The sequence below is a fragment of the Brettanomyces bruxellensis genome, chromosome 4 (assembly GCF_011074885.1).
Source record: "Brettanomyces bruxellensis chromosome 4, complete sequence".
NCBI lineage: Eukaryota > Fungi > Ascomycota > Pichiomycetes > Pichiales > Pichiaceae > Brettanomyces > Brettanomyces bruxellensis.
In genome coordinates this window covers 696,503-721,076 of record NC_054685.1, presented here as the reverse complement: position 1 = coordinate 721,076, position 24,574 = coordinate 696,503, and the positions used below count along the sequence as shown (strand labels likewise).

Sequence of the window (24,574 nt, the reverse complement as noted above, 5' to 3'; positions counted from 1 at the left end):
AAGATACGAAACGTTCTAGATTAGCTTAATTCACATCATTGTTGCAAGAAAACTTCGGATACTATATAAACATCAAAAGATTATACATAAAGTAATATAAACAAGAATTTCCAACCCTTTTCTATGCAGGTCAACTAAGAAATTCATAGAGCTCATTCTGTCTTTCTCAAACTCACTAACATCAAACAAACGGAGAGAGTACTTTTCAAAAGGTATCAATTTAAACGAGCGAGTAAAGAACCAAGAGATACGTTTGAGCACTCTATCGGAAGCAATAATAATCGATAGGTTAGGTGAGACATAATGAGCGAAGCGGGAAAACTAGAATCAACTGTAGACCTTTTTGAGAGCTGCCTAAGCTTTGCAGAAGAAGCAACTCAATCAATTGATGCAGCAACAAAGGAAAAGCCGGACTTTGGAATGCGACGCGTTTTTGATGTGGTTTCAGAATCTACACTCAAACAGAAAACACAACTCGTGGATAACTATATTAAGCCCCAACTCGTGCAGGAGGTCAGAGATCTTAATGAGCTTGTGGAGCTATACGAAAAGAAAAAGAAGAACCTCGAGAAACAACATGAAGTTCTTCGTCTCAAGATTGAAAATGCCGAATCAAGTTGAAATCGAAATTTACGAACAATTCTTAAGATTTTCATGAATTCTTCGGACGACCTTCTCAAGACTATCAAGTTTAATGCTCAAAGAGAGCAATATTGGGTCAGATGTGACCATCTCGCACTTTTCGAGAATATGCACCACGTATGGATCGTTTCGATTATCCACATAAGTAATACTTTGCTCTAAATACTTGCTTGCACTTTTTAGCAAGGTTGAAAGAGAGATATCGCCAGTTGAAACAAACATTGATTTTAATGTCGAACCAAATGACGTGCCGGAATTTGTATTTTGTCCGGGGCTTTTTGCTTCGTTCAAGTGACTTGTCTTTTCTATTCCAGATCGTCTTTTTTTCCAGTCGAGAAGACGTTGATACTCATCGGCAATGATCTGGTGCACGGATTTGGATCTGTCCTTCGAGATTTGGGCCCTAACATGGTCAGCAAACGAAAGTCTATCCCTCCGGCTTAACATTGTACACCAAGGCTTTTTTGTGACATGTTTGAGACTTTGAAAATCAGCCGTAAGTTCACTATTATTCACAAAAAAGTCCAAACTCATTTGCTGAGGCATTTCAGGCTCGAACTTCGCGCTTGGCGTTCTATATTCAGGAAATATATATGCCGGATTAGGCTTGTCTAGTGCTAATCTGGCAGCACAAATATGCTGTGAAAGTCTTTCGATATATGAAAGGAAAACAAGCGGCGCAACTTCGGGTGCTTCAAGAGCTTTGTCTATTGCACTCACTGCATTGTATATACGATCATGACAATCTAATAATTGCCGGATTAATATGGGCTTCTTGGTCGTTTTTAGCTTTAAATCGTAGGGAGTACCACCATTGAAACTTTTGGCGCGAATTGAAATGTTTAGACCAACTATCTTGTAATTTTGCCGACTTATAGTGCCTTTCAACATTTCAGACTTATGCGATGTTAACGGTAACTTGAAGATAGACTCGTTGTCCTCAGAGACTTGTCGTAAGCATGAATTGAGCCCTTCTTTTATCTGCGGTAATCGAGGACGAACAATCTCTTTTATAAGCCAAGCCAATTCACGCTTCTTGTTCATATTGGCAGCCTTTTCTATCTGCTCATCGGTGAGCTTTTTATCCGAAAAAACTTGTGTGGTCATTATGTGTTGATTTAATGTATAATAATACCTTCTCCAGCCAACTGTTGGCGATATCAATCCTTCTATATCGAAATCTTGTTGTGTTGTTGAAAGAAGAAATTCGCAACCACTAGAATGTCACAATTTAAGTGTCAAATAAAATAAAGAGGTTTAATAATTCGGATCAATCCGCCATGTATATATTACCCTGTTGCAAGATGAAGAGAAGACAGCCAATTGACTAAAACCTTCATCGTACAGTACACTGATAAAATATAGCAGGCGCTATTTTTTTTTTTTTTTTTCAAATGGCTTTACTTTTCACTTCCATCCTATTTAATCTGTTGCAGGATAAAGCTTCACTGCATCTTAAGGTACAACTACCCGACTAACTCTTTAACGTACATGATTGTCCAGATTTAGAGATCGAGTATGAAAAGAGTTGTCAGCAATACATTTTAAAAATGACATCAAAGGATTTACCAAATAGAAATCATGTATCAAATGCCGTACTATTGAAATCGCCATCACGTGAACGTGAAAATGAAAAAGAGACGCATCCTCCATTATCTTCAGCAATAGCATTACACCCTTTTGATTATTTAATTCCAACTCAAGGATTGAGCTCGTTTAGTGTACCATTTGGTATTTCACATCCTTACGAACCTGTGGTATCTTTATTTGGGGAAGCAACTTCATTGGAAAATGCAGACGCGCTTCAAAGTGAGATTCTTGACGTGCTTCGTGCTCCAGCAGAAGAATTAAGCTATATATCGTTTAAGAAACCAGCATTTAGATTAGCACCCAGTGATGAAATTGAACCAGTTGAAGAGCCTGAAAGCACTCTTACCCAGTTCGAGAAACAAATTATGGAGCTTACTGAGAAAGTGACAAAGCAGGACTATATAAAACCAAACTACAAAGTGAAACGCGTGAAATTAGGGCAAACATTTAAGGAAACGGCCCTCGAGAAACTGGAGAAAACCATAATTTCTAGAGAAACAAATCACACAAGAAAAAGAGATAGTGATGGCTCTGAGGTAGGAAGAAAGAGATTGAAATCGGAAGGTAGTGAGCTCACGAAAAGTGAGATGAGGAACATCTTTGATTCCAAAAAACTAAGGCATGACTCTAAGTCTGAATTCAAGATGCTCTTATCAGAGTTGGCATGCACTGAATCTCACTTTAAGGTTGTATACAATATATCCGAAGAGTGTACCATTTCCCTATTTTCTGTGAACTTTTGGACTAAGATGAAAAACTCACTTTCCTTTTTGCTACAGACTCACGAAGAAATACCAGACACAGATATTAAGGTATTGGTGCAACTAGAGGATGAAATTCAGCGGACACTTGTAGCACTGAATTCTTACGATTGGAATGCTTTGTTTGGCAATAATCATAACAGATCTTTAAAAAGCTTTCAGCTAGCCTCAATATTAATTCTAAGTTCCGATACACTTCTTCTAGTGCTTAACTCGGGTGTTAAAGATAAACATTTGTTTAAGGAAAGTCTTTTTGAGCTTCTTTTTGAGCTTTTGCACAATATCCAAGAGTCCGTTCTCCCATTATTCGGATGGCAACAAACAACTTCCTCAAATTTGTGTGTGTTAACAACTCAGACAAGCAAGCTAATTAAAGAACAAGCGAAGCTTATTGAGCTCATTGGCATTTTTTTGTCGAAAACAATCGTTGGAGACTCATTGATCACTCACATGGAGTATTTTGCTTTTCAGTACATTTTTGCAGATGCAACCGAATTGGAAAAAAACCAACTGGCCCCTGATTTAGAAGAGCTTCGACAATGCTCATCAGATGTGTTGCTTACTATTTCAAGGAAGCATCCAGAACAATCACAATTTATAGTAAACGAGATGTTTGCCAACCTAGATAACATATCCCAGCTTAAATCCAAAAGTAGGAAATATCGCTTATCAAAAGGAATAAGCGTCCAACACATCACGATTCTTTTGCTAAGATTAGTGCAAGCGATGGATTGTTCGGACTATAGCTTCGAAGAAGAGTATTGGCGAATGACTGGATCCGGATCTTCTTCGAGATACTCCCAAAACAAAGTAGTTACTGAGATTACCACCAAATTCTATAATTATCTCAGCAAGAAAATCAAATATTCAAATGGGATATGCAATCAGATAGCAGTAGCAATAGTCACTAGAATTTCAATGGCTTTGAATGCTAATGCAAAGAAAGTTATTCTCGGGATCATCTCTGATTTATTGGATATGCTTGCGTACCCGGAATACTCGGCTTCTGAGCAAATACTTAACTCAATAATGATATCGATGATTTATATCTGCGAGAATAATCTCAAAGAAAAAGGTCAATCAACATCGCTAACAATGGCATTCGACATAGCAGGTATGATTGGATCTAGACTTATCAGTATACGGAAAGATTATGCCCAGCTTTTCAACGTCAATCTGTCCGTGAAGGAGTTTCGTCAAATGAATAGAGAGTACTTTTTAGAGGTGTTGAAGAGCTTGAAGACTCAGAATATTTCCCAGGATAACAGCTTCTATTTTTTCTATACACAATACCTGTTCACATTAAAGGCATTCTGTACATTGATAGAAGAAGAGGAGAGAAAAATCACTGCAGACTCTCTTGAGTCGGGAAATAAGGATGTCCAATTCAAAAATTTAATCAAAGAAGTTAAAAAGGTCATTCGATCATTAATCCAACTTTTGAACGATAATCCAACAATTTTCAAATATAACTTAAACCATGAACAAGATATCCTTGCCAACTATCAAGTAATTATGCTTAACCAAAATCTTATTAAACAATATAATCCATTTATTGCACTCATCACAAAAAGTTTGACTGGCATTAAAGTGAAACAAAGATCATTAGCCATAAAGTGTCTATCATTGTTGTCTGATAAAGATCCGACAATTATACAGTTGCCGGCGGTTAAGAAAATCATAGATATACGATTGAGAGAATCGTATGCATCTGTTTGTAACTCAATTCTTGATCTTTTGGCCAAGGTGCTATACTCACATCATGAATTGATAAATGACTTCTATCAAATGATTGCACCAATGATTACTAATAAAAGTGTGTCCGTACGTAAAAAAGCAATCGGAATATGCACTTATTTATACAAAAATGACATTGATGTAAAGGTTAGGTCTACTATTTCAGAGAAATTATTAAAGAGGCTCGATGATGAGGATGATACTGTTACATATGAAGCGTGTGAAGCATTGCTATCAGTCTGGTTCATATCTATAAGTGATCGATGCGAAGAAGCCCAGGAGAATTCGGCGATATTTTTGAAAACAGAAGTTTTGGCTACCACGGGTGTTATTGTTCAAGTGTTCAACAAGGGTGATCGTAATTGGGAGTATTTTGAGCGTTTTTTGAAGGAAAAAGTATTACATCCCAATGAGCTCAATGAGGGTATGGAGGATGAACTTCGAAACTCACTTTCACTGATGGCGGAGTTTGTATTAGAATATATCACTGAGGATGCAATTATGATTACCAATTATGATGATATGAGACAGAAAATAGGTGAACTGATGAGATTTCTTGCAATCGTTGTTAAGTGCGATTCGTCTTCTATCTCACAAGACCAACTTCTTGCATTACAACCTTTTTTAACAGAAGATCTCAAGACCGGAAGCAATTTATGCTACTATACATTGCAAATATTTCGTATTGCCTTACCAAATGTGACAAATCTCAATGCACGCTTCATCAATGATTGTGAAACTGTGATAATGTCCAAACTAGGCAGGTTTAACTCGAAAGAACTCGAGGAAGCTGTTGCTAGTTTGTGGACTCTTTCTAAGAGGAATAGTAAACCAAAAATGGTCGCAAGTGCTTGCGCGTCAACTTTGAAGCTTTTACGTGTACACATACTTTCTGTGAACTCGAAGAATTCCTTTAATCAGAATATGATCTCCAAGGTAAGAAGGCTCATTTATCTCATTGGATGCTTCGGTAAGGAGTGCAATTTTGAAAAAGACAAGTCTGTCTTTGAATTCTTAGGGCTGAAAGAAAAAGAAACAGTCATATCCTTATTGGTTAGACATTTACTTCCTTTCTCTAAAAGAATAGAGTTTAGAAGATCATCTGTTCGTAATATAGTTGGAATCTGTGCGGCACACCCTAGAATATTTATGAATCCAAGAATATTGAGCATTCTTGATAGCACATTCAATAAATGGGATGACAAAAATTTGAAAACGGCTGTAATCGAACAAATGGACCAATTTTTAGAAAGGCAAGACAGAGAAGCATTGGAACGAAACGGGCTTGATGCAAAAAAATCCGACAATACAATTTTAGACATTGCAGCCTTTCATGGGAGGGGTAACCAGCAAATAAATGATGGTATATGCACATCCTTGGTCCAAAGATACTTGAGACAAATACTTGATTTTGCTCTAAATAAAGACCAGCAAGGAACATTAGTCTGTATCAATTTTATTCGTTCAGTTACACGTTTAGGTTTGGCTAACCCAAAGCCGATTTTGCCGACTGTTTTATCCCTTGAATTATCACCTGATGCCCATATTAGATATATTGCTTGTCATGTGCATGAATACCTTTCTGAGAAATATGAAAGCTTTATCGAAACGTCTTACTCCAAGGCACTTTATGTCGCAGTCGGATACAGAAGAAGCATAATGTCATCTAAGGAGTTTTATGTTAACGAAACATTTTTGAAGCAATTAATGAAAATTGTCAGAATGTGGGGCCCAAAGGGTAAATCCGTGCAAATGGTCGATATGATAACCAAAACGTTAAGTATAATACAAGTTGACTCGTTGCTGGATCAGCATATAGAAAAAACTCTATTTGCTGCTGACTACTCTGTCTTCATTGCCAAGAATTTTAATAACATTGTTTTGGAGAGCCAGGAAGAAGTTTTGGTTGCAATAAGCAATATAAGCCAGCTTTTATCATCACAGGTGTCTGATTTATTGGGTGAAGCGGACGATGATGCAGATGAAACTTTGGAAGGTATTACTGTCGATCATGAACGTCAAGTGAAAATAGATGCCTTGTTATCATGTTTACTTGCTTTAGTTCGGCTCAGAGACGCACTTATAACCGATTACTCGATCTCCAATGACTTGATGATGAAGTATCAAGAAAATAACAAGCTGAGTGATTTCAAAACTGCAGTTAGCAAGGCAGAAAAGAGCAGCTTTGATATAAGTGACGTCAACATGGGCAAGGAGGAAAACTTTACACGTGAAGAAAGGGCTAACTTGCTTGAATGCCTTCGGGAAGAAGTATGAGAATAGCAATTGTATAATACAAACATATGTAATATAAAAAAAGCATGTATTAGATGAAATAATTACATTATATTCCGTTCAAGAACGATTCCTTAAAATCTATTCTATTCCGAATGTACTCTCTTAACACACTTCGTTTCAAGTTGGCAAGCTTGCCCTCATTACAAAGATCAGAGAGAAGCTCAGGTTGACACGAAAAGAGATTTGCCAATTCTTTAAGAACGCTGAAGTTTTCCCTAATTCCGGAAACATCTTCAGAGCTTGGCAAAGTCTGTTTGACACCCTTGATTGCGGACTCTCTTCTTTTTTTTAAATCATCAAAGTTTACAACATCAAAGACAGAGATATAATGAATAATATCCTGGGTTATAATGAGAGAACCCGTAGAATTCACTTTAAAGTGCTGAAAGTGTGCAATTAAGGTTGTTAAAAGCAATGCAGAGATACGCTTAATCAACTCAAACTCAAAAAATGGATTTGAAGCCATACTTATGTGAACAGTCCGCAAAGTATACTCAATGAACTGGGTTAATTTATCACAAACGTGTGTCTTATCAATGACCACGTTCTGAGTGCTTGGGCAGAAATCTTCAGTATTCTGCCTATTCAAAATTGACTTGATATTAGCTTCTATCAGATCAATAAGACTGTTCAAAGTAATGTTCAAACCAATTTCCATATCCTGAATAAAGCCATTAAACAAGTTAACAAGCTTGGCTTTAGTTGAACCCGTTAAAAGCAACGGGTAAAAAGATTTTCTTACCACCAGAGATAGAAGGTAAAGCTGAAATGTGATTTCACTGAACTGTGGCAAGAAATCCAAATTCACTGATGTGGAGGATAAAGTGAAGAAAGAATTGAGCTTTTGATGAGGAATTAAAACATCATTATAGTAGAGCGATTCCATCTCAGGTAATATGTACGAAGGTCCTATCTTGAACATGAGAATATCAAAAATATCCATCGAATATTCATTAATTTTTCCGGGAACAAGTTCGATTGAACGGTTTAACGACTCAACCACATAGTTGAGAACCTTCTGTACGATTTGCAAAGATGACAATTTATTTGCATTTTGTATTGCAGCTGGAACAGAAGAAGGTGCCATTGATGAAATTATTGAAGAGGATCCAAAGCTTAAATGACTAGCACCGACAGCAGACTTTCTAAGACGTTCTCTCCAGCCAGAATTGTGTATTTGACCAGATATTGAAGTGAAAGCATGTGCTTGCTTTCTGGAAAAAGCATCTCTTGTGATCTCATTCAAAGATCTTGAATCGCGCTTTTTCCCACCATCTGAAGAAGATGACGTTTCATCAATTTCCACCTTTTCGGAAATCTTTGGCTCAGAGTTTGTATGCGCATCCTTAAACGAAGCTATTTTATCACTGAGTGCATGCTTCTGGGCTGCTTTTGTCCACACACCATCAATATCCACAGTCAATGGATCAAGCATTTCGAGAAGATTAGCCTTTTCAACTTTGAAGTAAGCATTGTCTTTTAAATACGATGCAAATATATCAGTGTAGGCTTTGTCAAGTACTGCAGTAAGCTGGATATCTTTCTCCTGCAGTAAATTAGTCATTTTGCTTAATGTTAGTCGGTATAATTCTGTCGCCACAAGATGTAGAATACGTAAGAATGCAAGCTTAGAGTATGATGATGCCATTTTTATTAGGTAATCAACTCTCGAATGGATAATATCACCGAACAACTTTGAAATGAGAGATTCGAGTACAGCACTAGTATCATCCTCGAATATATCTATAATCTTGGGCAATTCCTGGTCGAAATTCTTTCCAATTGAGTTGAAAAGATCTAATGTTGCTTGATCTAGACTGTAGAATGCCTCGTCTGGGTTTCCAAGGGCAAGCCAATAATCTTTATCAACAGCAGGTTGCTTACTAGATTGCAGTTTTCCAAAAAGAGGATGATGCTCAACAAATGTTTCGACGATATGCGTACCTCCATTGAGGTTGAACAATATTTTTGCAATATAACGAGTTCTTTTGCTGTCTTTGCTATCGTAATAGGAAACAAAATTTTGCAATTGCTTCTGCTCAAAACTCTCAGCACACTTGATTATTGCCTCATTTGCGGGCTTAACCTTTGGTAAAAATGCACTATCCTCAGATAGCTTTGATGAAAGAGAAAGAAGCTGATTGAAAGCTTTTGATATCTTCTCCAAATCAGAAAACTTGTAATCAACAAGTTCTGAAGGAGGTTTGCCATTTATGTAAAACTCATTATAACACTTCGCCACAAAAATCAACTCCTCGGAATGCTCTTTAAGATTCTTGGCCTGTGTGAGTTTCTCTCTCATCGGACTAATTCGACTATCGTATAATTTAGAAACATCACTGGAAAGATTTTTGTACCTTCTATCTAAATCTGCAGCCTTCCCATTGAGTTGTAAAACATTTTTGTAGTGCTGCAATGATCTAATATGAACTTGATTCTCAATTCTTGTCCTGGTTTCGGAGCACTCTTTGTTGAGTTTATCCAATTGCTTTTCAACTAACTCAAATGTTCGTATGTATGGTTTCGGATCAATGTACTCGACACCGTTGTTGAATTTTGATTTATACTCCACATTCTGTTTCGATAGACGGTCAACAAACTCCGAAATACTTAAATCCTTGAGGAAATTGTCAAGGGTGAGTAATTCCTTTGTTTCTTCATCCAACTGGTAAAGAGACGACATCTAAAGGCCCAAAAGATCGTTCGAGGAAAAACAAAACCGGAATTCAAAATAAGAAAATATGACAAATTGTGGTGCTCAAATCTTCCAAGAAAAATAACACGCTCTTGAGTTTAAATCTATGTGGAGATTATCAGATGTTAGTTACTCAAATTCTTGATATAACTAAAGCTCGATTCATCTCGACGTGCTGGAATTTTTATTTTGGTATCTCATCCGTACACATGAACTTAATTATTATTATTATAATTATTTTTTTTTGTATGATAAGAAATCTGCCGCTGTTATCAACCCCAGAATATTTATCTGTCCTTTTCGGCTATACCTTTATCCGGCTTCTAACCGTTTTTACCATACGTGTTAAAAAAAAAAAATTGCGATGCTGTTATTATTCCCTTGCATATAGATGCATTATAAAAAGAACACTTTTCCCTGTCGAGCATTTGACTTCGACTCACTTATTGATCTTTGTTATTCTTTTATTCGTTTTATCTTTGATCTCAATTATTCATGGATGGGTGTACATTGCTTTAAAGTGCGACCGACCTCACGGGCACAATATTGTGAGGTCACTCCACCTTATTCGAAAGCTGATCGGCTTTCATGCTTTAAGGGGGAGAAAAGGATACAACCAAGACGTTACTTACAGGAATTAATCATATTTGTGATTATAACAAAATTGCTTGGGATGGAATCGCCGTCCACTGCTAAATTGTGTTCGTTTGCAAGGATCATCATGAGCAGAAGTAATGCGTCTACTTCTGTTTTCCGCATTAGTTTGATTTACATGTTTTATATTCTCCACATTCGCACGTCCAAAGGGACGAAAAAGAAGGGTCTTAAGATGGATATTCGACGGTGTTGGCTCAGCTGTTTGATTTTAGCCTCAAAATATCACGAGGACTGCAATTATTCGCTGAAAGCCTGGGGTAAACTTTCGGGACTTTCCCCCACGGAACTTAAAAGCAACGAGATGGCGGTGCTGGATTATCTAAATTTCAACATGGTTGTCAATCAATCACTATACCAAAGCTTTTTTAGTGGCTCCGGTCTCTTCGACAAATCTAACTTCAAACAATTACCACTATTGCCTAATACGGGAATGCCTGCGACGTGTACACAGTACTGTGGAACATTGGCGCGGCTCCGTTTGGCAATGGCTTGTTTTAAATCTCATGCAACGAGATGTTTGAGCAATTTGCCAAGACTAGGATCCAATTCTGAAAAAGCTTACTAGGTACAAGAATTGCGTTGTTTACATTCATGTGAAACAGGTTAACAACAAGAAGAAAACAAAAGGACTGCGAGTGCAATCTTTTTCTAATAGTAATGTATAGTGAATACCCAACAATAAATCGCCCATAACGCTAAACACTCGACAAAGCATAACTCGGCCAAGAATTTCACTTTGAGCCCTCTTATCCTATCCAATAGCTTTGGCTCTGTGTAGACTTCATCTATCGCAAAGCCAGAGTACTTGGACCTTGGAATACACGTGTAAACCAAATAGAGAAAGTTGAAAAATGCAAATATCGCGTAGAACACAATGTCGGTGTATGGAAGTGGGAGGTAGCACATTTTGTAGGAGAACGTGTACGGAATATCGTCGATGGGTTTTCCATTCACTTCCAACACCTTCCCCGGCACAGCCTTGTTGTACAACGAAAGCAATTCGACGGCTGGCTTGCGGATACCCATAGCCATCGATATTGACTTGACGTTTATCTCTATCGCAGTTTTTTTCACCTGGTTGCCATTTTCGTCTTTCGCATCATATTCGTGAATTACTTCGCAATAATCGTGATCGTCACCACTGAAAATAATCTGAGGCTGAACTTTTTCCAATACAGTTTTCGACAACTCGGGATCGATAAGATTCTGATACTGATACCCAGCTACAGGCTTGATAAATGTACCCATTTCTCTCTCCTTTCCACAGGTCTGTTTCGAGCCGTCTCTATACACGGGCACGTGATCAAACATGATTCGCGGGTGGTGCGGAAATTCTTCGGCGACCAATTCGTCCATGAATGACCTCGCTTCCGCGCCGATCGACGCGTCTTTCTTGTTGGATAGGGAGATGGTGTCCAAGAAGACAAGTTTGTGCTTTTCACGGAGAAAGTTCTGGTTCGGCAGACCGAAATCTCTCTTGAACCTGTCAACAGAGTGCTTGATAATGCCGTCGCCAAAACCTATATCATGATTACCTGGAATATTCATAAAAACCTCCACGCCGTCTTTCCGGAGCCTCTCTGGTTGAAAAATCTTGCTAAAACGCGTGAGTTCGTGCTCATAGTACTTATCTGAAGATTCGCGTCCGTTATCTAGTAGATCCCCCAAGAATATAACTGCATCCGGATTCAAATGCTCAACAAGCCGCCAGTAGTTTTTGTAGATGTAATTGTCCACCGTGAACTTTGAAAGTGATAAAACTAGCGGATTGTAACTAGGATACGTGTGGTTATCAATCAACTGTGGGTCTGCCACTAGGAGAATGTTGTATGGACGATATTCGTTGGTTCCTGGAGGGGCGATAAAATTGCACCTAAATGCCTGAAATCTCGGTTCAATCTGCTGGAAAAAGAGAAACAACAATATCCAACCTATCAAAGGTGATCCCAAGGGTCTGTACTTCGTCAGAAAACGCCGTATTCTCGATGTTTTCCCTGCATTAAGGTCATATTCGTCATCTTCACCATGATCACCTCTGTCTTCATCTTCCACGCGATAATACGAAGAACGTCGCAGTTTTCTCGACAAGGATGCAACAAGTGAAAACATCCTGGCGTTTGTAAATGTATTATTTAAAATTGCAGCTCAATTAAGCGAAAATTTAAGAATTGTAAACGGCTCAAACAGTTCCAATTCTGCTATGTTTACCTCAGTTCTAGCCTACCGATGAAAATATATTGGAATGCTCTGGTGTGAGGATGTAACTTTAAATTTGACAAAGAATCGCTGACTGCGTGCAAATAGGTTGGTACAAATGACAATCAGGGTTCATAAGGGAGTCACAGAGACAAATATGTTTGAATTTATATGTATATGCCAATGTTGATGCCGTGAATTGTAAATTATAAGATGGAAGCCAATATGGATTGTTAGTGGAGAGGGGGTGCGCCTTTTCAGATTACGCTTTTATTGATGATCCAAACGCTAAGACACGCGATAAAACCTAAAAATATTGACAGAAAACCACAATAAGAAGAGGCCCGAAAAAGGCAGAAGCTTAGTTAGATAATTAAATTATCGTAGGAGCTCATTTGTTATCCGTATCCGCCGTCGGTAAGATTCTTCGCATTATTCCCTAAGTGAAGGTATCCCCTAAATATTTGCTCGTTCCTCGTACTACTTTTTTCGCAGTATCGCTCGCTTAGCAGCGTATAACCAAGCATTTTTCCCCCTTTTTTTAGAAGTAGTCCGGACAAACTTTTGTTTTCTAACGGATGAAAACTCCGAGTTCTGGAACGGTAAGGATATAATTTCCAGTCTCTACTATCAACAGCACAACTATTTATTAAGAAGGTGGAAATACTTTGGTGTTTGCGTACAAGGATTTCATATTTAAACCATGTCTGTAGTGACACTTTTAGTACTCATAGGTCTTATCACACTTTTGATTTCTTATCCTTATATAAAGGATAATTTTCAGGACATAAACCCGGCATTTCTTGAGCGCCAGTCATCAGTTGGGTCTACACGACAAAAAGGGGAGTCTGCGATATACAGATCTGTGAATGTGCCACATGGAATATCACTGACCGGAGGTCTCCGGATAAGAATCGGTTACAAATTGAGAGATGGCTGTCTCAAAGATGTTTGGAGTCAGGCTTTGGCCAATGCAAACTCTCGAGATGAGACTAAATCTGGTAAAAGGATTTCTGATCTGATGAAATTTGCGTTCCCAAGTGGCTTAAAACTGACGATTGGCCAGGTTAATACACTTTTACACCAGATTGCAGAAAGGACGAGCAGGTTGACCGATAAGTCAAAAGTTGGAATTTTCACGGATTTCACATCACCGGAGAGCATTTTTCTAGCATTGAGCTGCTTTTTTGTGTCTGAAAAGACTCTTGTCTCCTACAATTCGCTTCCTAAGAAACCAGTTGAAGATCTCGACCTTATATTTGTTGATGCGGCACAGTACGGCAAGGTTTCTTCAATGGGATTCAAGAATATTGTTGTTATTGGCCGACCAGGTATTCCAAGCATCGTATCCTCGGATGAAAAGACCACAAAAGTTCTAGATTTCAAGACGAAGATTGCCGATGTTGGCGGCACCGTTGAGCCAACTTTCAAGTATTCGTATGATCCAGATACACAATACATGAAATTCAACAACAAGCCTTACACAGAGATCAATGAGTCTCGAGAGGTTGATTTTTTCCAGAGAAGCTTTGTCTCAAGCATTGGATCACGACTCATGTCTCTCCCAAAGGCATTCAATTGGTCCAAAGACGATTCTCTGCTTGTCGTTGCCTCCCCAATGGATGGTCAGTCGAAAAACTTCCTCTTGATGAATATTTTGTGTGGAATTCTTTCCGGTGTCAGACAGATTTCTGTTGTGTCTGATTCCGATGTTAATAACCTAAATGACTTGCTGAAGATCGATAGAAATGTCACTATTTTAACTGCCAGGGACCAAAGTCTCAAGCGGTTAGTGTCCCAAACTTCAGTCTCTTTGTTCAAGAAGTTCCTCATTGACAGAAGCGAGTATCTAAATTCTACTGGTATATTCAACACTATTGGTTGCTCAGTTGGCGGACTTCATTTGAAGCTTGTCTACAGCATGCAAAGCTCGAATCCACTAAGTTCTAGACTATACAATACTTTAAGATCGTGCTTAGGCTCAAGAATTATAAGGGAGAAGTATACTTCTTTGACAATGGGTCCAATATTCAAGACAAACGTCTACGAGAGCCGGGTTCTCACTGATTCTAAGCTTAATGGTCATAGATTCGTGCAGTTTGGTGTTCCAGCGGATTGTTTGGAGCTGAAGTTGAAAAAGAGTAAAGATGAAGATAAAGATGGTGAATTATATGCCAGGGGTTATTCCGTCGGCAAGGGTGTGGAAGGAGAAGACTACGACGAGAATTTCTGGGTTCGGCTTGGAATAAACGGCCAGTTCGCTCCTGATGGTTGCTTCTACTCTTATGCATAAATAGTAATATAAAGTTGCCCAGATTACTCTGATGAGGACAATAAAGATAGATCATAATTGTAAAAGTATTCACCCTAATTGTTATATTTTGTCGTACGATCTATATATTTGCCTTCTTTCCCTTTTATCTTCTGTGGGGTGCAAGATAGCAACTGGCATTAAGTCTTGCACATACATTTTTGAAATAATTGTGGGAAAAAGAAAGGGCGCTTCTGGGGGCATTGAAAGGCACCTTTGGTTCTAAGTTTGTACCTTTTTGGGGAGAAGTAGCCTATGTAGGCATAGATTGCATGCTGGATAAAGCATGTGAAAGAGTTTTTGAGGGGAAATCTATGAGATATCTATGAAATCCCCAAAGCTTCAAAGTGCGAGTGAATATAATTCGTCCAGTCTGTTTTCCGATCGCGGACAGTCCAAAATTTTTTAAACCGCCCCCTCATCAGGTCGATCTACCTAATGCAGGGGAAATCGGCTTATCTAAGGAAGGCCGTCGAAAAATTAAGTAAATAAAAAAAAAAATTGGATCGATGCCCCATGTAAATTGATTTGATCACTTGTGTTTCAGTATTTATATTGATCTATCTCCTTTGCCCCCTGTTTATTTAAACATTCTTTTGTTTATTGTTATTACTAGACAAGATATAGTTGTCGCTGGTACATTGAAATTGGCAAGATCACAACTTACCATTCCAGAGCACACCTTTGGCCAGCATTTTTCATACTACACCTAGGCACAGCTTCATTTAAGTGCTTGATCTAGGCGGGCCTTTATCAGAATAGCAAGCACAAAGATTTGTATTGGCATGTCTGCACCGCAAGATCCTGGAGAGGGAAAGCGGGCTGACTTGGCCGGTCAATCGAACAATAAGGGCCAAAAGCATGAGGATTCGAATATAAGACATATGAAGCAGGAACATTCCACAAAGCAACAGGGTTCTGTACAAACCGGGATGCTTTCGTCGCCGATAATTGAGATTCCGGACTTGTCTGGGGTTGACACGAGTGGAGACACAAGCGGAGAGTCCGGGCAGAGCCCTCAGGGATTTGTTTTTGGAGGATCTGAGGGCGGTAAACAGGAGATGCAGAGAGATGGAAGTCAGAATAATGAGAATGATCAGCAGCAGTCTGCGAGTAAAAGGGGAATGATGAGTGAAGGGGGGATAATGAATGAAGAGGGGATGACGAGTGAAGAAGTGCAGACGCTAAGTAAAAAAGCGTTGCCGGAATCAGGCACGAAAAGAGGGCATCGAAGACAGCAGATACAGCAAATGCAGAAAGCCGAGCTAAGGGCAGCCGACACGACAAGCAGCGGGTTGGGAATCAGTGTTGCATCGCAAAATGCACAGGTGCAGCATACGCAGTATGCAATGCAGCCGCAATTAAACGAGATATGCATTCCGGATGAGACAGACGAGGAAAGCTTGCCGACGCCGACACAGGAGACGGCGCAACGGCCGATGCATGACCACCATGTGGATTCAGGAGACACGAATCCGTATGGGGAGCAGCCAATGGGATTTTGGCTGGGCGCCGAAAATGGCGGGAGCGGGTACAAAATGGGCGGTGAGACGGGCGAAAGGAGCACGGAAATGCCCGAATCTGGCAGCCGGAGGGGCCCACCGGCGTACACACTCAACATTATGGTGCGGCAGTTCACAAAAGAGGCCGAAAGAAAACTTAACATGTGCCTCAACACGGTTCCGGTGGACCAGGAGCCAAATGTGGTGGAGCTGCTCGCGGAGGGCGTCGACGCGACTTTCGACCGGACGATTGCAGCCCTCGGGTACATAGCCCGGCAGTCGAGGCGACGTGTGACTGATGCAGTGATGCATTGGCGTCGGGGCAAGTCTGAGCTGAAGGAGATGGCCCGGACGATTTTGGAGAGGGATATTTCGGCATACAGGCAGGCGCAGGGCGAAAATGGGGCCTTGCTAGACGGAAACGGTAAGGATGGTGCGTGTGGCAGCAAGGGCACCGAGAACATGCCGAAAGAGGGCAGGAAGAAGATCGCAGAGCTTCTGGAAAAAGTCCAGAAGGCAGAACGCACATACCGGCAGGCGGAGCGGCAGTTGAGCGTTTCGACGTTTATCTTGTGGCGAGTTCTGATCGAGGTGGTGCGGCAGAGCGGAAAACCATCTTCTGAGAGTGCCGAGGATAAGTCACTGGAGGAAATCATGTACAAGCAGTTGCGGAACATGGATCCGTACGAGGTGAGCGGCAGCCTGATTGAGTCGGCAAACTGGAGTCTTTTGGCGGAGCTGGTGGGCGAGATGTCGGAGCACTCGTTCCTCAGTGTAAGTGACAGGTTCATTGGCGACTTGGAGCGGTTCCCAACGGGCTATACGAGCGGGTCGGCCGTCTCTGAGGCCACATTGTGCCTTCTGATCCACGCAATGCGGTACTTAAGGCTGTCGAATACGTCTCTGGAGCGATTCGAGGAGGCCGCGGACTTCCTGAAGTCAATGGCGAAGTTCTTCTACCGGTGCGAGAACGACTCCGTATGCCTGGCGTACTGCGAGGTTCTCGGGCAGCTGGTTCTGCGTTTGGCGGGCAATTTGACCGCGGAGGTGAACCACCCGACGTGGATCGATGCCACAAGGACAATCTACGCAAAGGCATACAAGTTGGCGCAGCGGGGGCCTGAGCAGCCGTTTTCGAGGCCTGCAACAACTTTGGTGGTTGCAGTATTGTGTGTTTCTCCCAGAGACACGTTTTTGGGTCGGTGGCTGGACTTGACACACACGCTTGTGGCGCGGTTGCGTCCGAAACTGCCGCCTCAGGACAAGTACACGATTGTGGCGTGCATTGCGCGGTTGCTGTGGTCGTACCTGTTCCGGTACTCGGACACGTTGAACGCCAAGACCAGGAACATGCAGAATGTGGCCACGGAGCTCTTTTCCGGCGGCATCTCGGCTAACTCCGCCCACCAGCACACCTACCACCGGCGGCACGACTGGTTCGCCGGGGCAGACGCATCGGTTTTGTTGGCAGCAGCTCAAATTCTTCGTGCGATGGCATTCTCGCAGCTCAACTTCACTTTGGAGAACATCTTCCTGCCGCTCCTCAAATCGTCGTTTGACGGCGCGTCGCTCGAAACCATGCGGCCTGACCGCGTCCAGCTCTGCATACGTGCATATGCATGCATCATGTGGGACCACCAGCACTCGTCGAGGCCCTTTTTCCCCACTGATGAGATCGTGCAGTCGTGCATGGACCCGCTAGATTTCTGCAATGCGGCCACCGGGTCTGCAGGCCAGGTTTTCAAGCTCACATCTTCGAATGCCGCCGTGCACCTGGAGGTGTCTGGAATCTTCCAGAAGCTTCTCGCCATGCTCCAGCGCGAGGTCGGATGCACCATTTTGGAGACAGCACCGACCCGCCGATCGGCGTCCGTCGAGGATTCTCCCACGTCGCCGATCGCCGCGTCGTCCCCGCTGCAAGGTGGGTCGCCGTCGTCTATCTCCGACGCGCCGTTCGCCTCGGCCGACTCCTCGTCGCAGTCGTCGCAGTCGTCCGGGTCGGGGCTCAAGCAGCGGTTGCGTTCTCTGTCGATTTTCCACACGCAGAAAAAGGCACCACTTGCAGAGATCTTCGCGGTGGCCATCTCCGTCGTGACCTGGTGTGCGGATGTAGGTGACGCATCCAGCTACCGCCGGCTAGTGGAGCTGCTCGTGAAGAACGTGGTGCACGCCGACGCGTCGATCGCCGCGTACTGCGTCGACGCGCTCAAGTTGCTCGTCGTCAAGCGGCACCCCGGGGTGGTGACGGGCAGTTTTTCGAGTGTTGCGTTTTTGCTTGATGAACGCACTGCCTCTTACGTCAGTCACGGCTACCTGTGCTCCGACAACTACGTCCGGCTCGTCGAGGTGTACCTGGAGGTTCTCCAGAGCTGGCAGGAGTCGCTTTTGGCATCTCCCGATGAGGATGGGGCCGTTGTGGATGCGGAACCTGCAGCTGCCATGTACGATGTGAATCGAGGCTTTGTTCAGCAAGCTCCACACTTCACCCGCCAGTTGGACTCGCTCGAGCTCAAAAACATCGCCAACACCGTCGACGAGGTCGAGGGAAATGGGCTTTTCTTCTTTTTCAGCCACGACTCTCGACTCCGGTACCTTGGTGCCGAAATCCTGCGGACTGTTACGCAGTTCGACGACTCCATTTACGTGTTGACAGAAAAGGCCGTCCCAGGGGCAGCCCCGGGTTCGAACCCAGGACTCCAGCTCCTGCCGGAAAAATCCGACCCCAAGCCCTCCCACACCCGTACACCGTCAAAGTTTGCTGCCGACTTTGGCACCAGGGCCATCCAGGTCATCGGCAAGATGGATTTTTTCAGCTTCATCTCTGCCAAGCGGGCCTTGCTCTCGGAGGCCGAGCGAAAGAGGTGCGCGCGGCTGCAGAGACTCGGCCGAAAGGCCATAGTTCTCCGAATTGCCGAGTCTCCACATGGTGTAGATGCTGCACTCTGGTTCAAAATATTTGACTCTGTGCTGGAGCAGCTAGTTCAGAAGTGTGTTATCCAGATTGCCATTGTCCGGAGCCTCAGCTGCATCCGATTGGTTCAATTGTACGACTCCATTGTGCGGCTAGGCTCCGGAAGACCCGTCGGAAGTGCAAACGCGCTAGTCTGGGAGTACATGCTTTACTTGAAGGTTGCTTGTAGCTCGCTCACCAGCACCGGCGACCAGAGATTGCACGTGCCCTCCTCTGCCACCGCCTTGCCGCCCAAAAACGCCAAGTTGCGTGCCCTCCAGGCCGTTAAAAGAAGCAATAGTCTGTTGGTGGGCCGTGCATTCTCAGCTGCTGCCGCCGGGGCAGGAAAACCGTCCCAACTTCTCACTGTACAGCACCAGAAAATTACGTCAGCCCGCTCTGTTTTCAGAATTACCATCCCACTTCTCACCACAAGCAATGTCAAGCTCCGCGAGGCACTGGTTGAGGGTCTTTCGTGCCTAAACGTCAACATTTTTCGCAGTTTTGTCCAGGAGGTCGATCTGGCCTTGAACGGCAACGCGGATCCTTCTTCCTCACTTGTTTCTCCTTCGGCCCAGGTCGTTTCTGCCCGAATTTCTGACTCGGGACCCGGAAAAGCTGCCTTGGCAAGTGCTCCGCCATCCAGCGACTCTTCTACAAGCTTGGCTTCCAAACAGCACAGTACCAAATACTCGCATTCACACTCCAGGTCCCTCTCACCTGCAGTTTCTCCGATAACAGTTGCCACCCCCTTGGCAACGGAGATATGCTGCATTCTCAACAAGGTAATCTCGCGGTTTGGCCGCAAGAACCAGCAATTCGCCGATGACTGGATTCTCTCCAGGTTGCAGGCACTCTTATTGGATGTCCAGGCCCAGTTGCTGTCTCCGTCGGCTCAGCATAGCTTCAAGTTCCAGCGTCTCCGCCGGTATTTCTGCGGTTTGCTTGAATGCTTACATCGCGAGCTCGTCAAGTCTGCCGATGTCGAGAGATGGCTTCCTTACAGCTTCAGAAAGCGTGCTTTCATGTTTATGATGGAGTGGTCCGGTTATGGGCCCAGCATCAGTCTTTTCCAGAACAGATACAGCACTATGGCACATGCTGCCGGGTCCTCCGTCACAATGATTGCATCCCTTGAGTTGCAAAAGCATCAGTTGCAGTATTCAGCCATCAGCTGCATGACCGAGCTATGCAGCAGTTCTGCCATAGACTCCGCGTACAATGTTGATGCCGATGGAAAGTCGAGGCCTAAAAGTGGCAAGCAAGTCAAGCCGGACACGTTTGATTTCGATGCAACACTTTCCTGGTCGGACGCATTATTCAAAACTCACAACGAGCGCATTCGTTGCCTAGCTTCAACAGCCGTCATAGATCTGCTCACCCATACACCATCAAAGGTGTTGGCAGGCCACGTGGTCCGCCGATGTTATGGCAATGATTCCTGTGCCTGTGACTATTTCGTTGCTTTGAATGGTGCACTCCAGGCGGAAAATCACTCCTCAGCTTTGGCAAGCTGTCCTCCTTACAGAATGCTCTCGCTTGCTTTGTTTGCCTGCGGATCTGACTCATATGTTGTCCGTTCGGCAGCTGCCAGCATGATGGAAACTCTCGAGCAGAAGTTTTACCATTCCGATGGTTGCATCAGGTACGTAGATGGTGTTTGTTGCCGCTCTCGAATCATCTATAAACGTACTCTGTTTGAGCTGTCTACATATTTTGCCAATGCACATCCCGAGGAGAAGTACATGGTGATTTCTGAGCTCACCATGCTTTTTCATCTGGTCGATTCTGCACCCCGTAGAGATATCATTGCCGTCCTTCTTCCATGGATCCAGACCGTCAACTTGAATATTTCCGGGAGTACCAACGATGATGACCCAAATAGCAACGGTGGTGACAATACATCCGACTGTCACTCGTATGCTGAACCTTCTGATGAGTGTTACCCCTCCTTGATGGTACTCTATAACTTCATTGAAATCACTCTAAAGTACTCGCATCTCATTCAGAACGAGGTCGAGGCCTTGTGGGTCGCCTTGGCATCAAAGCCAGCAACTCCTATAACGGAAAAACGTGCCGAAATGACATCTGGTAACGGGCAGGTTCCATCCACCGATGAAACTACTTCCGGTGCTCGCCAGATATTCGATTTTCTTGTTGAGACATTCCTGAAGCTGCACAGTTTGCCATTCATTGAGTGTGCGCGCCAAATTGTTGTCAGTTTGTCTGGAATTCCGGGATTCGATGCTGTAAACGTGCTGTTGAGTCGTCTAGAACCAAAGGCTATGGTCCCTACTCATAGAATAAAGACCACGTCGAAATCGCAAAAGCACCAAAGTTCAACTTCTCCCGTGTTTGTCCATATTCCAGATAAAATATTTCCCTACGTGGCAGATCTTCAAGCATTGCTAAGAGTTCCAGAGGGCACTCCTTCAGCACCAGCTTTTTCTCCCGGTGAGCTCTACACGATTTTCCTCGCAGATTTGGCATGCACTCCAAATAAGGCTGTTCAAGATAAGTTGCCGTTACTTCTTCATTTGTGCTTTGTCTTGCTTGACCATCAGCTTGCACTCATTCAGGATCAGGCATGCTCGTTGTTGATCCTCCTCATTCACCAATACGGGTCACGAGATTCTCCTGAGGCAAAGGAAATCGTGAAAATGTTGCGATCACCTGACTCTAAGTTCCATCTTTGGTCTTACACTGATGATGGCATGCCAGCTTTGTCCTCTAGGACAAGCTCAAAAAATACAGTTTCATCCCCACGTATTCCAGATTCGATGGATTCAATGGTGCGTTCAGTTTTAGATGTTTTCCGGCCTGTTGCTCCTGAGATACAGAAGCAATGGTCTAGAATCGCTGTTGATTGGGCAACCACTTGCAAAGTTATGCACATTGCATCACGATCTTTCCAAGTTTTCAGGAGCCTCATCAGCTTTATCGACACTCGTATTCTTCGTGGTATGCTGTCCTGTCTATCAAAAACCATATCGGATGAGAGCAAAGGTATTCAAGGCTTTTCTATGCAGATTCTAATGACCCTCAATGCAATTACAGCAGAGCTTCCATCAAGCCAACTTATAGATTATCCACAGTTATTCTGGTGCACTGTTGCCAGTCTTTCGACCGTTCACGAACACGAGTTCATTGAAGTTTTGTCAGCGTTGTCCAAGTTTCTTTCTAAAATCGATCTTGACAGTGATGAAACTGTTCAGTGTCTCATCTCGACCTTTCCACCCCATTGGGAGGGAAGGTTTGAAGGGCTTCAGAAGATTTTATTGACTGGTCTGCGCTCAGGAATTGCTGCAACGCCATCTTTAGCATTGTTGCGTCGCCTTGATTTGCTTAAAGACAGCCAGATCGTGGGAAGCGGACCGGAAAGACTTCTTTTATCGCTTCTTGCAAATCTCCCTGTTCTTCTGCACTCGCAGACCATTGGCAAATTTTCGGCGGAAACTGTTCATTCGGCAGAAGTTATTGTGGCGATGGCTGATCGTAACAATCTACCTGGACTGGCAAGAATTATTCGCTCATTGGTGCACAAACGGTTCCGTAATAAGGAAGATTTCCTTTCTCAGACTGTTTCCGTGCTGAAGGCCCATTTCTTCCCTACCTATTCTGCAGAAACACTCGTTTTCTTACTTGGGTTACTTTTCAACAGTACTCCTTGGGTTAAGACCGAGGTGATGTCTTTACTAAAGCACGTCTTTCGAGCCATTGATCTCTCATCAGACGAATTTGTGGGCTTAGGTGCAGATCTAGTTGCACCTCTACTTAGACTTTTGATGACAGACTATGTTGACGATGCACTAGAGGTGCTTGATGAAGCCTCGGCCATTTCTGCTTCACCTTTCGACAAGCATTATTTAATGATGAGTGCAGGTGATTCGACAATGCGTAAGGAGTACGAAAAGATTGCTACTCTCTTCGGTATACCTGATGAATCGGGCTGGTCTGTGCCAATGCCCGCAGTTAGTACTGCCAGAACCAGAAACAACATACACGCCGTTTATTTGGCATGCAAACGCGAGTCGAAGATTGAAGGTAAGTCTGTAGAAAGCTCTGAAGCTGTATCTCAGGCACAAATGACACCTGAGGCAGGTGTCTCTCCAGAATTGCCAAATGTAATTACTCCAGAACCTGACATGGGAGAATTTGATGCTTCTGATGTCGAATCGGATCTTCCTCTCGAACCATCTGTTTCCGTTCCCTCTTCTTACGTGCAATATAATCCATTAACGCCGGAAATTCAGCAGCAGTTGAACGAGCAGCAACTTTTCTCAGCAAATGATGAATTGCCTGTGAATAATGGATCTGTAACTGGTAATTATGGTGCCGGAAATGGAGATACGGACTCACTTTCCAACATGTTGGCCACTTTGGAGAATCTCGATTCGTTCTTTACGCGCGATACGCTTGGATTTACGGATTCCGAGGCACAGATTGACAAAACTGGTGGTGGTAACTCCCACAATGCTGTTACCAAGGGTGCACAGTCTGCATTCAAGGTTGTTCGAAACAGTATTGGGTCTGTAGCAAGCGAGAGAAATAACTCTAATCTTGGAAAAGCGAATACTACCATGCGTGGAAATAGAGATACAAGCTACACAATGGGTATGAATTCAAGAAACTCTCGTGGAAATAGAGCCAGTAGAGGTATTGGGTCGACACTGTTTGGCACGCCTAACCAATCACTACAAAAGGGTGAGTCGGACGGTCTTTTTGGCTTCGATTCGTTGATTCTTGGAAGATCACACAGAAAAAGTCCAAATGCTGGTACTAATCGTCTTGGAGATCTTGGAACACCGCCTTTACGTTTAGGTACTCCAAGAAGTCCCTATAGATCCTCAAGATTTGGCAGACACTCACGGAGATCTGCGCAGTAAATTGGTTGTATGGTCAATGGATAGGACACATACTTATAAAAAATTCAGGGTTTCATGGTTCATATGCCGAAATTCATCCCGATTTATGGGACAGTCGCCAAATATTAGGTGGAATGATAGATATATTACTAAAATGCACAGGATGCTTTGTATCAGCAGTTGTGCCTACGTAAATGATATATACAGCAATAATGAACATTGACAATTTACGTTGTTTCTTGTGTTTCGGCTGTATATTATCACTCACCCCCCAATTGATATGTTCGGTGAATTATACATTTTGGGCATTTATTACCTTATTTGTATTTTGCTTGAGAAATATGCCTCAGTATACGAAAGTAAGTAACGA

At 42.9% G+C, this 24,574-nt stretch overlaps 7 protein-coding genes across 7 annotated transcripts; 4 read left to right on the top strand and 3 right to left on the bottom strand.

Annotated features, from left to right (window-relative positions):
* Positions 1–303: 303 nt before the first annotated feature.
* On the top strand, positions 304–621 carry BRETT_001861 (uncharacterized protein; the record flags this gene model as incomplete). The annotated part of the gene is made up of 1 exon (XM_041280401.1): positions 304–621. One exon carries the CDS (start codon positions 304–306, stop codon positions 619–621), a length of 318 nt encoding a protein of 105 aa, XP_041135284.1.
* A 9-nt stretch (positions 622–630) lies between these two features.
* Positions 631–1,749, bottom strand: BRETT_001860 (uncharacterized protein; the record flags this gene model as incomplete). The annotated part of the gene is made up of 1 exon (XM_041280400.1): positions 631–1,749. One exon carries the CDS (start codon positions 1,747–1,749, stop codon positions 631–633), a length of 1,119 nt encoding a protein of 372 aa, XP_041135283.1.
* Positions 1,750–2,192: 443 nt separating this feature from the next.
* Positions 2,193–7,007, top strand: BRETT_001859 (uncharacterized protein; the record flags this gene model as incomplete). Its single annotated transcript, XM_041280399.1, has 1 exon — positions 2,193–7,007. One exon carries the CDS (start codon positions 2,193–2,195, stop codon positions 7,005–7,007), a length of 4,815 nt encoding a protein of 1,604 aa, XP_041135282.1.
* Positions 7,008–7,074: 67 nt separating this feature from the next.
* On the bottom strand, positions 7,075–9,711 carry BRETT_001858 (uncharacterized protein; the record flags this gene model as incomplete). The annotated part of the gene is made up of 1 exon (XM_041280398.1): positions 7,075–9,711. The coding sequence occupies one exon, from the start codon at positions 9,709–9,711 to the stop codon at positions 7,075–7,077; it is 2,637 nt and encodes an 878-aa protein (XP_041135281.1).
* A 1,317-nt stretch (positions 9,712–11,028) lies between these two features.
* BRETT_001857 (uncharacterized protein) lies at positions 11,029–12,489 on the bottom strand (the record flags this gene model as incomplete). Its single annotated transcript, XM_041280397.1, has 1 exon — positions 11,029–12,489. The coding sequence occupies one exon, from the start codon at positions 12,487–12,489 to the stop codon at positions 11,029–11,031; it is 1,461 nt and encodes a 486-aa protein (XP_041135280.1).
* Positions 12,490–13,279: 790 nt separating this feature from the next.
* On the top strand, positions 13,280–14,869 carry BRETT_001856 (uncharacterized protein; the record flags this gene model as incomplete). Its single annotated transcript, XM_041280396.1, has 1 exon — positions 13,280–14,869. The coding sequence occupies one exon, from the start codon at positions 13,280–13,282 to the stop codon at positions 14,867–14,869; it is 1,590 nt and encodes a 529-aa protein (XP_041135279.1).
* An 803-nt stretch (positions 14,870–15,672) lies between these two features.
* BRETT_001855 (uncharacterized protein) lies at positions 15,673–24,225 on the top strand (the record flags this gene model as incomplete). Its single annotated transcript, XM_041280395.1, has 1 exon — positions 15,673–24,225. One exon carries the CDS (start codon positions 15,673–15,675, stop codon positions 24,223–24,225), a length of 8,553 nt encoding a protein of 2,850 aa, XP_041135278.1.
* Between the last annotated feature and the right edge of the window lie 349 nt (positions 24,226–24,574).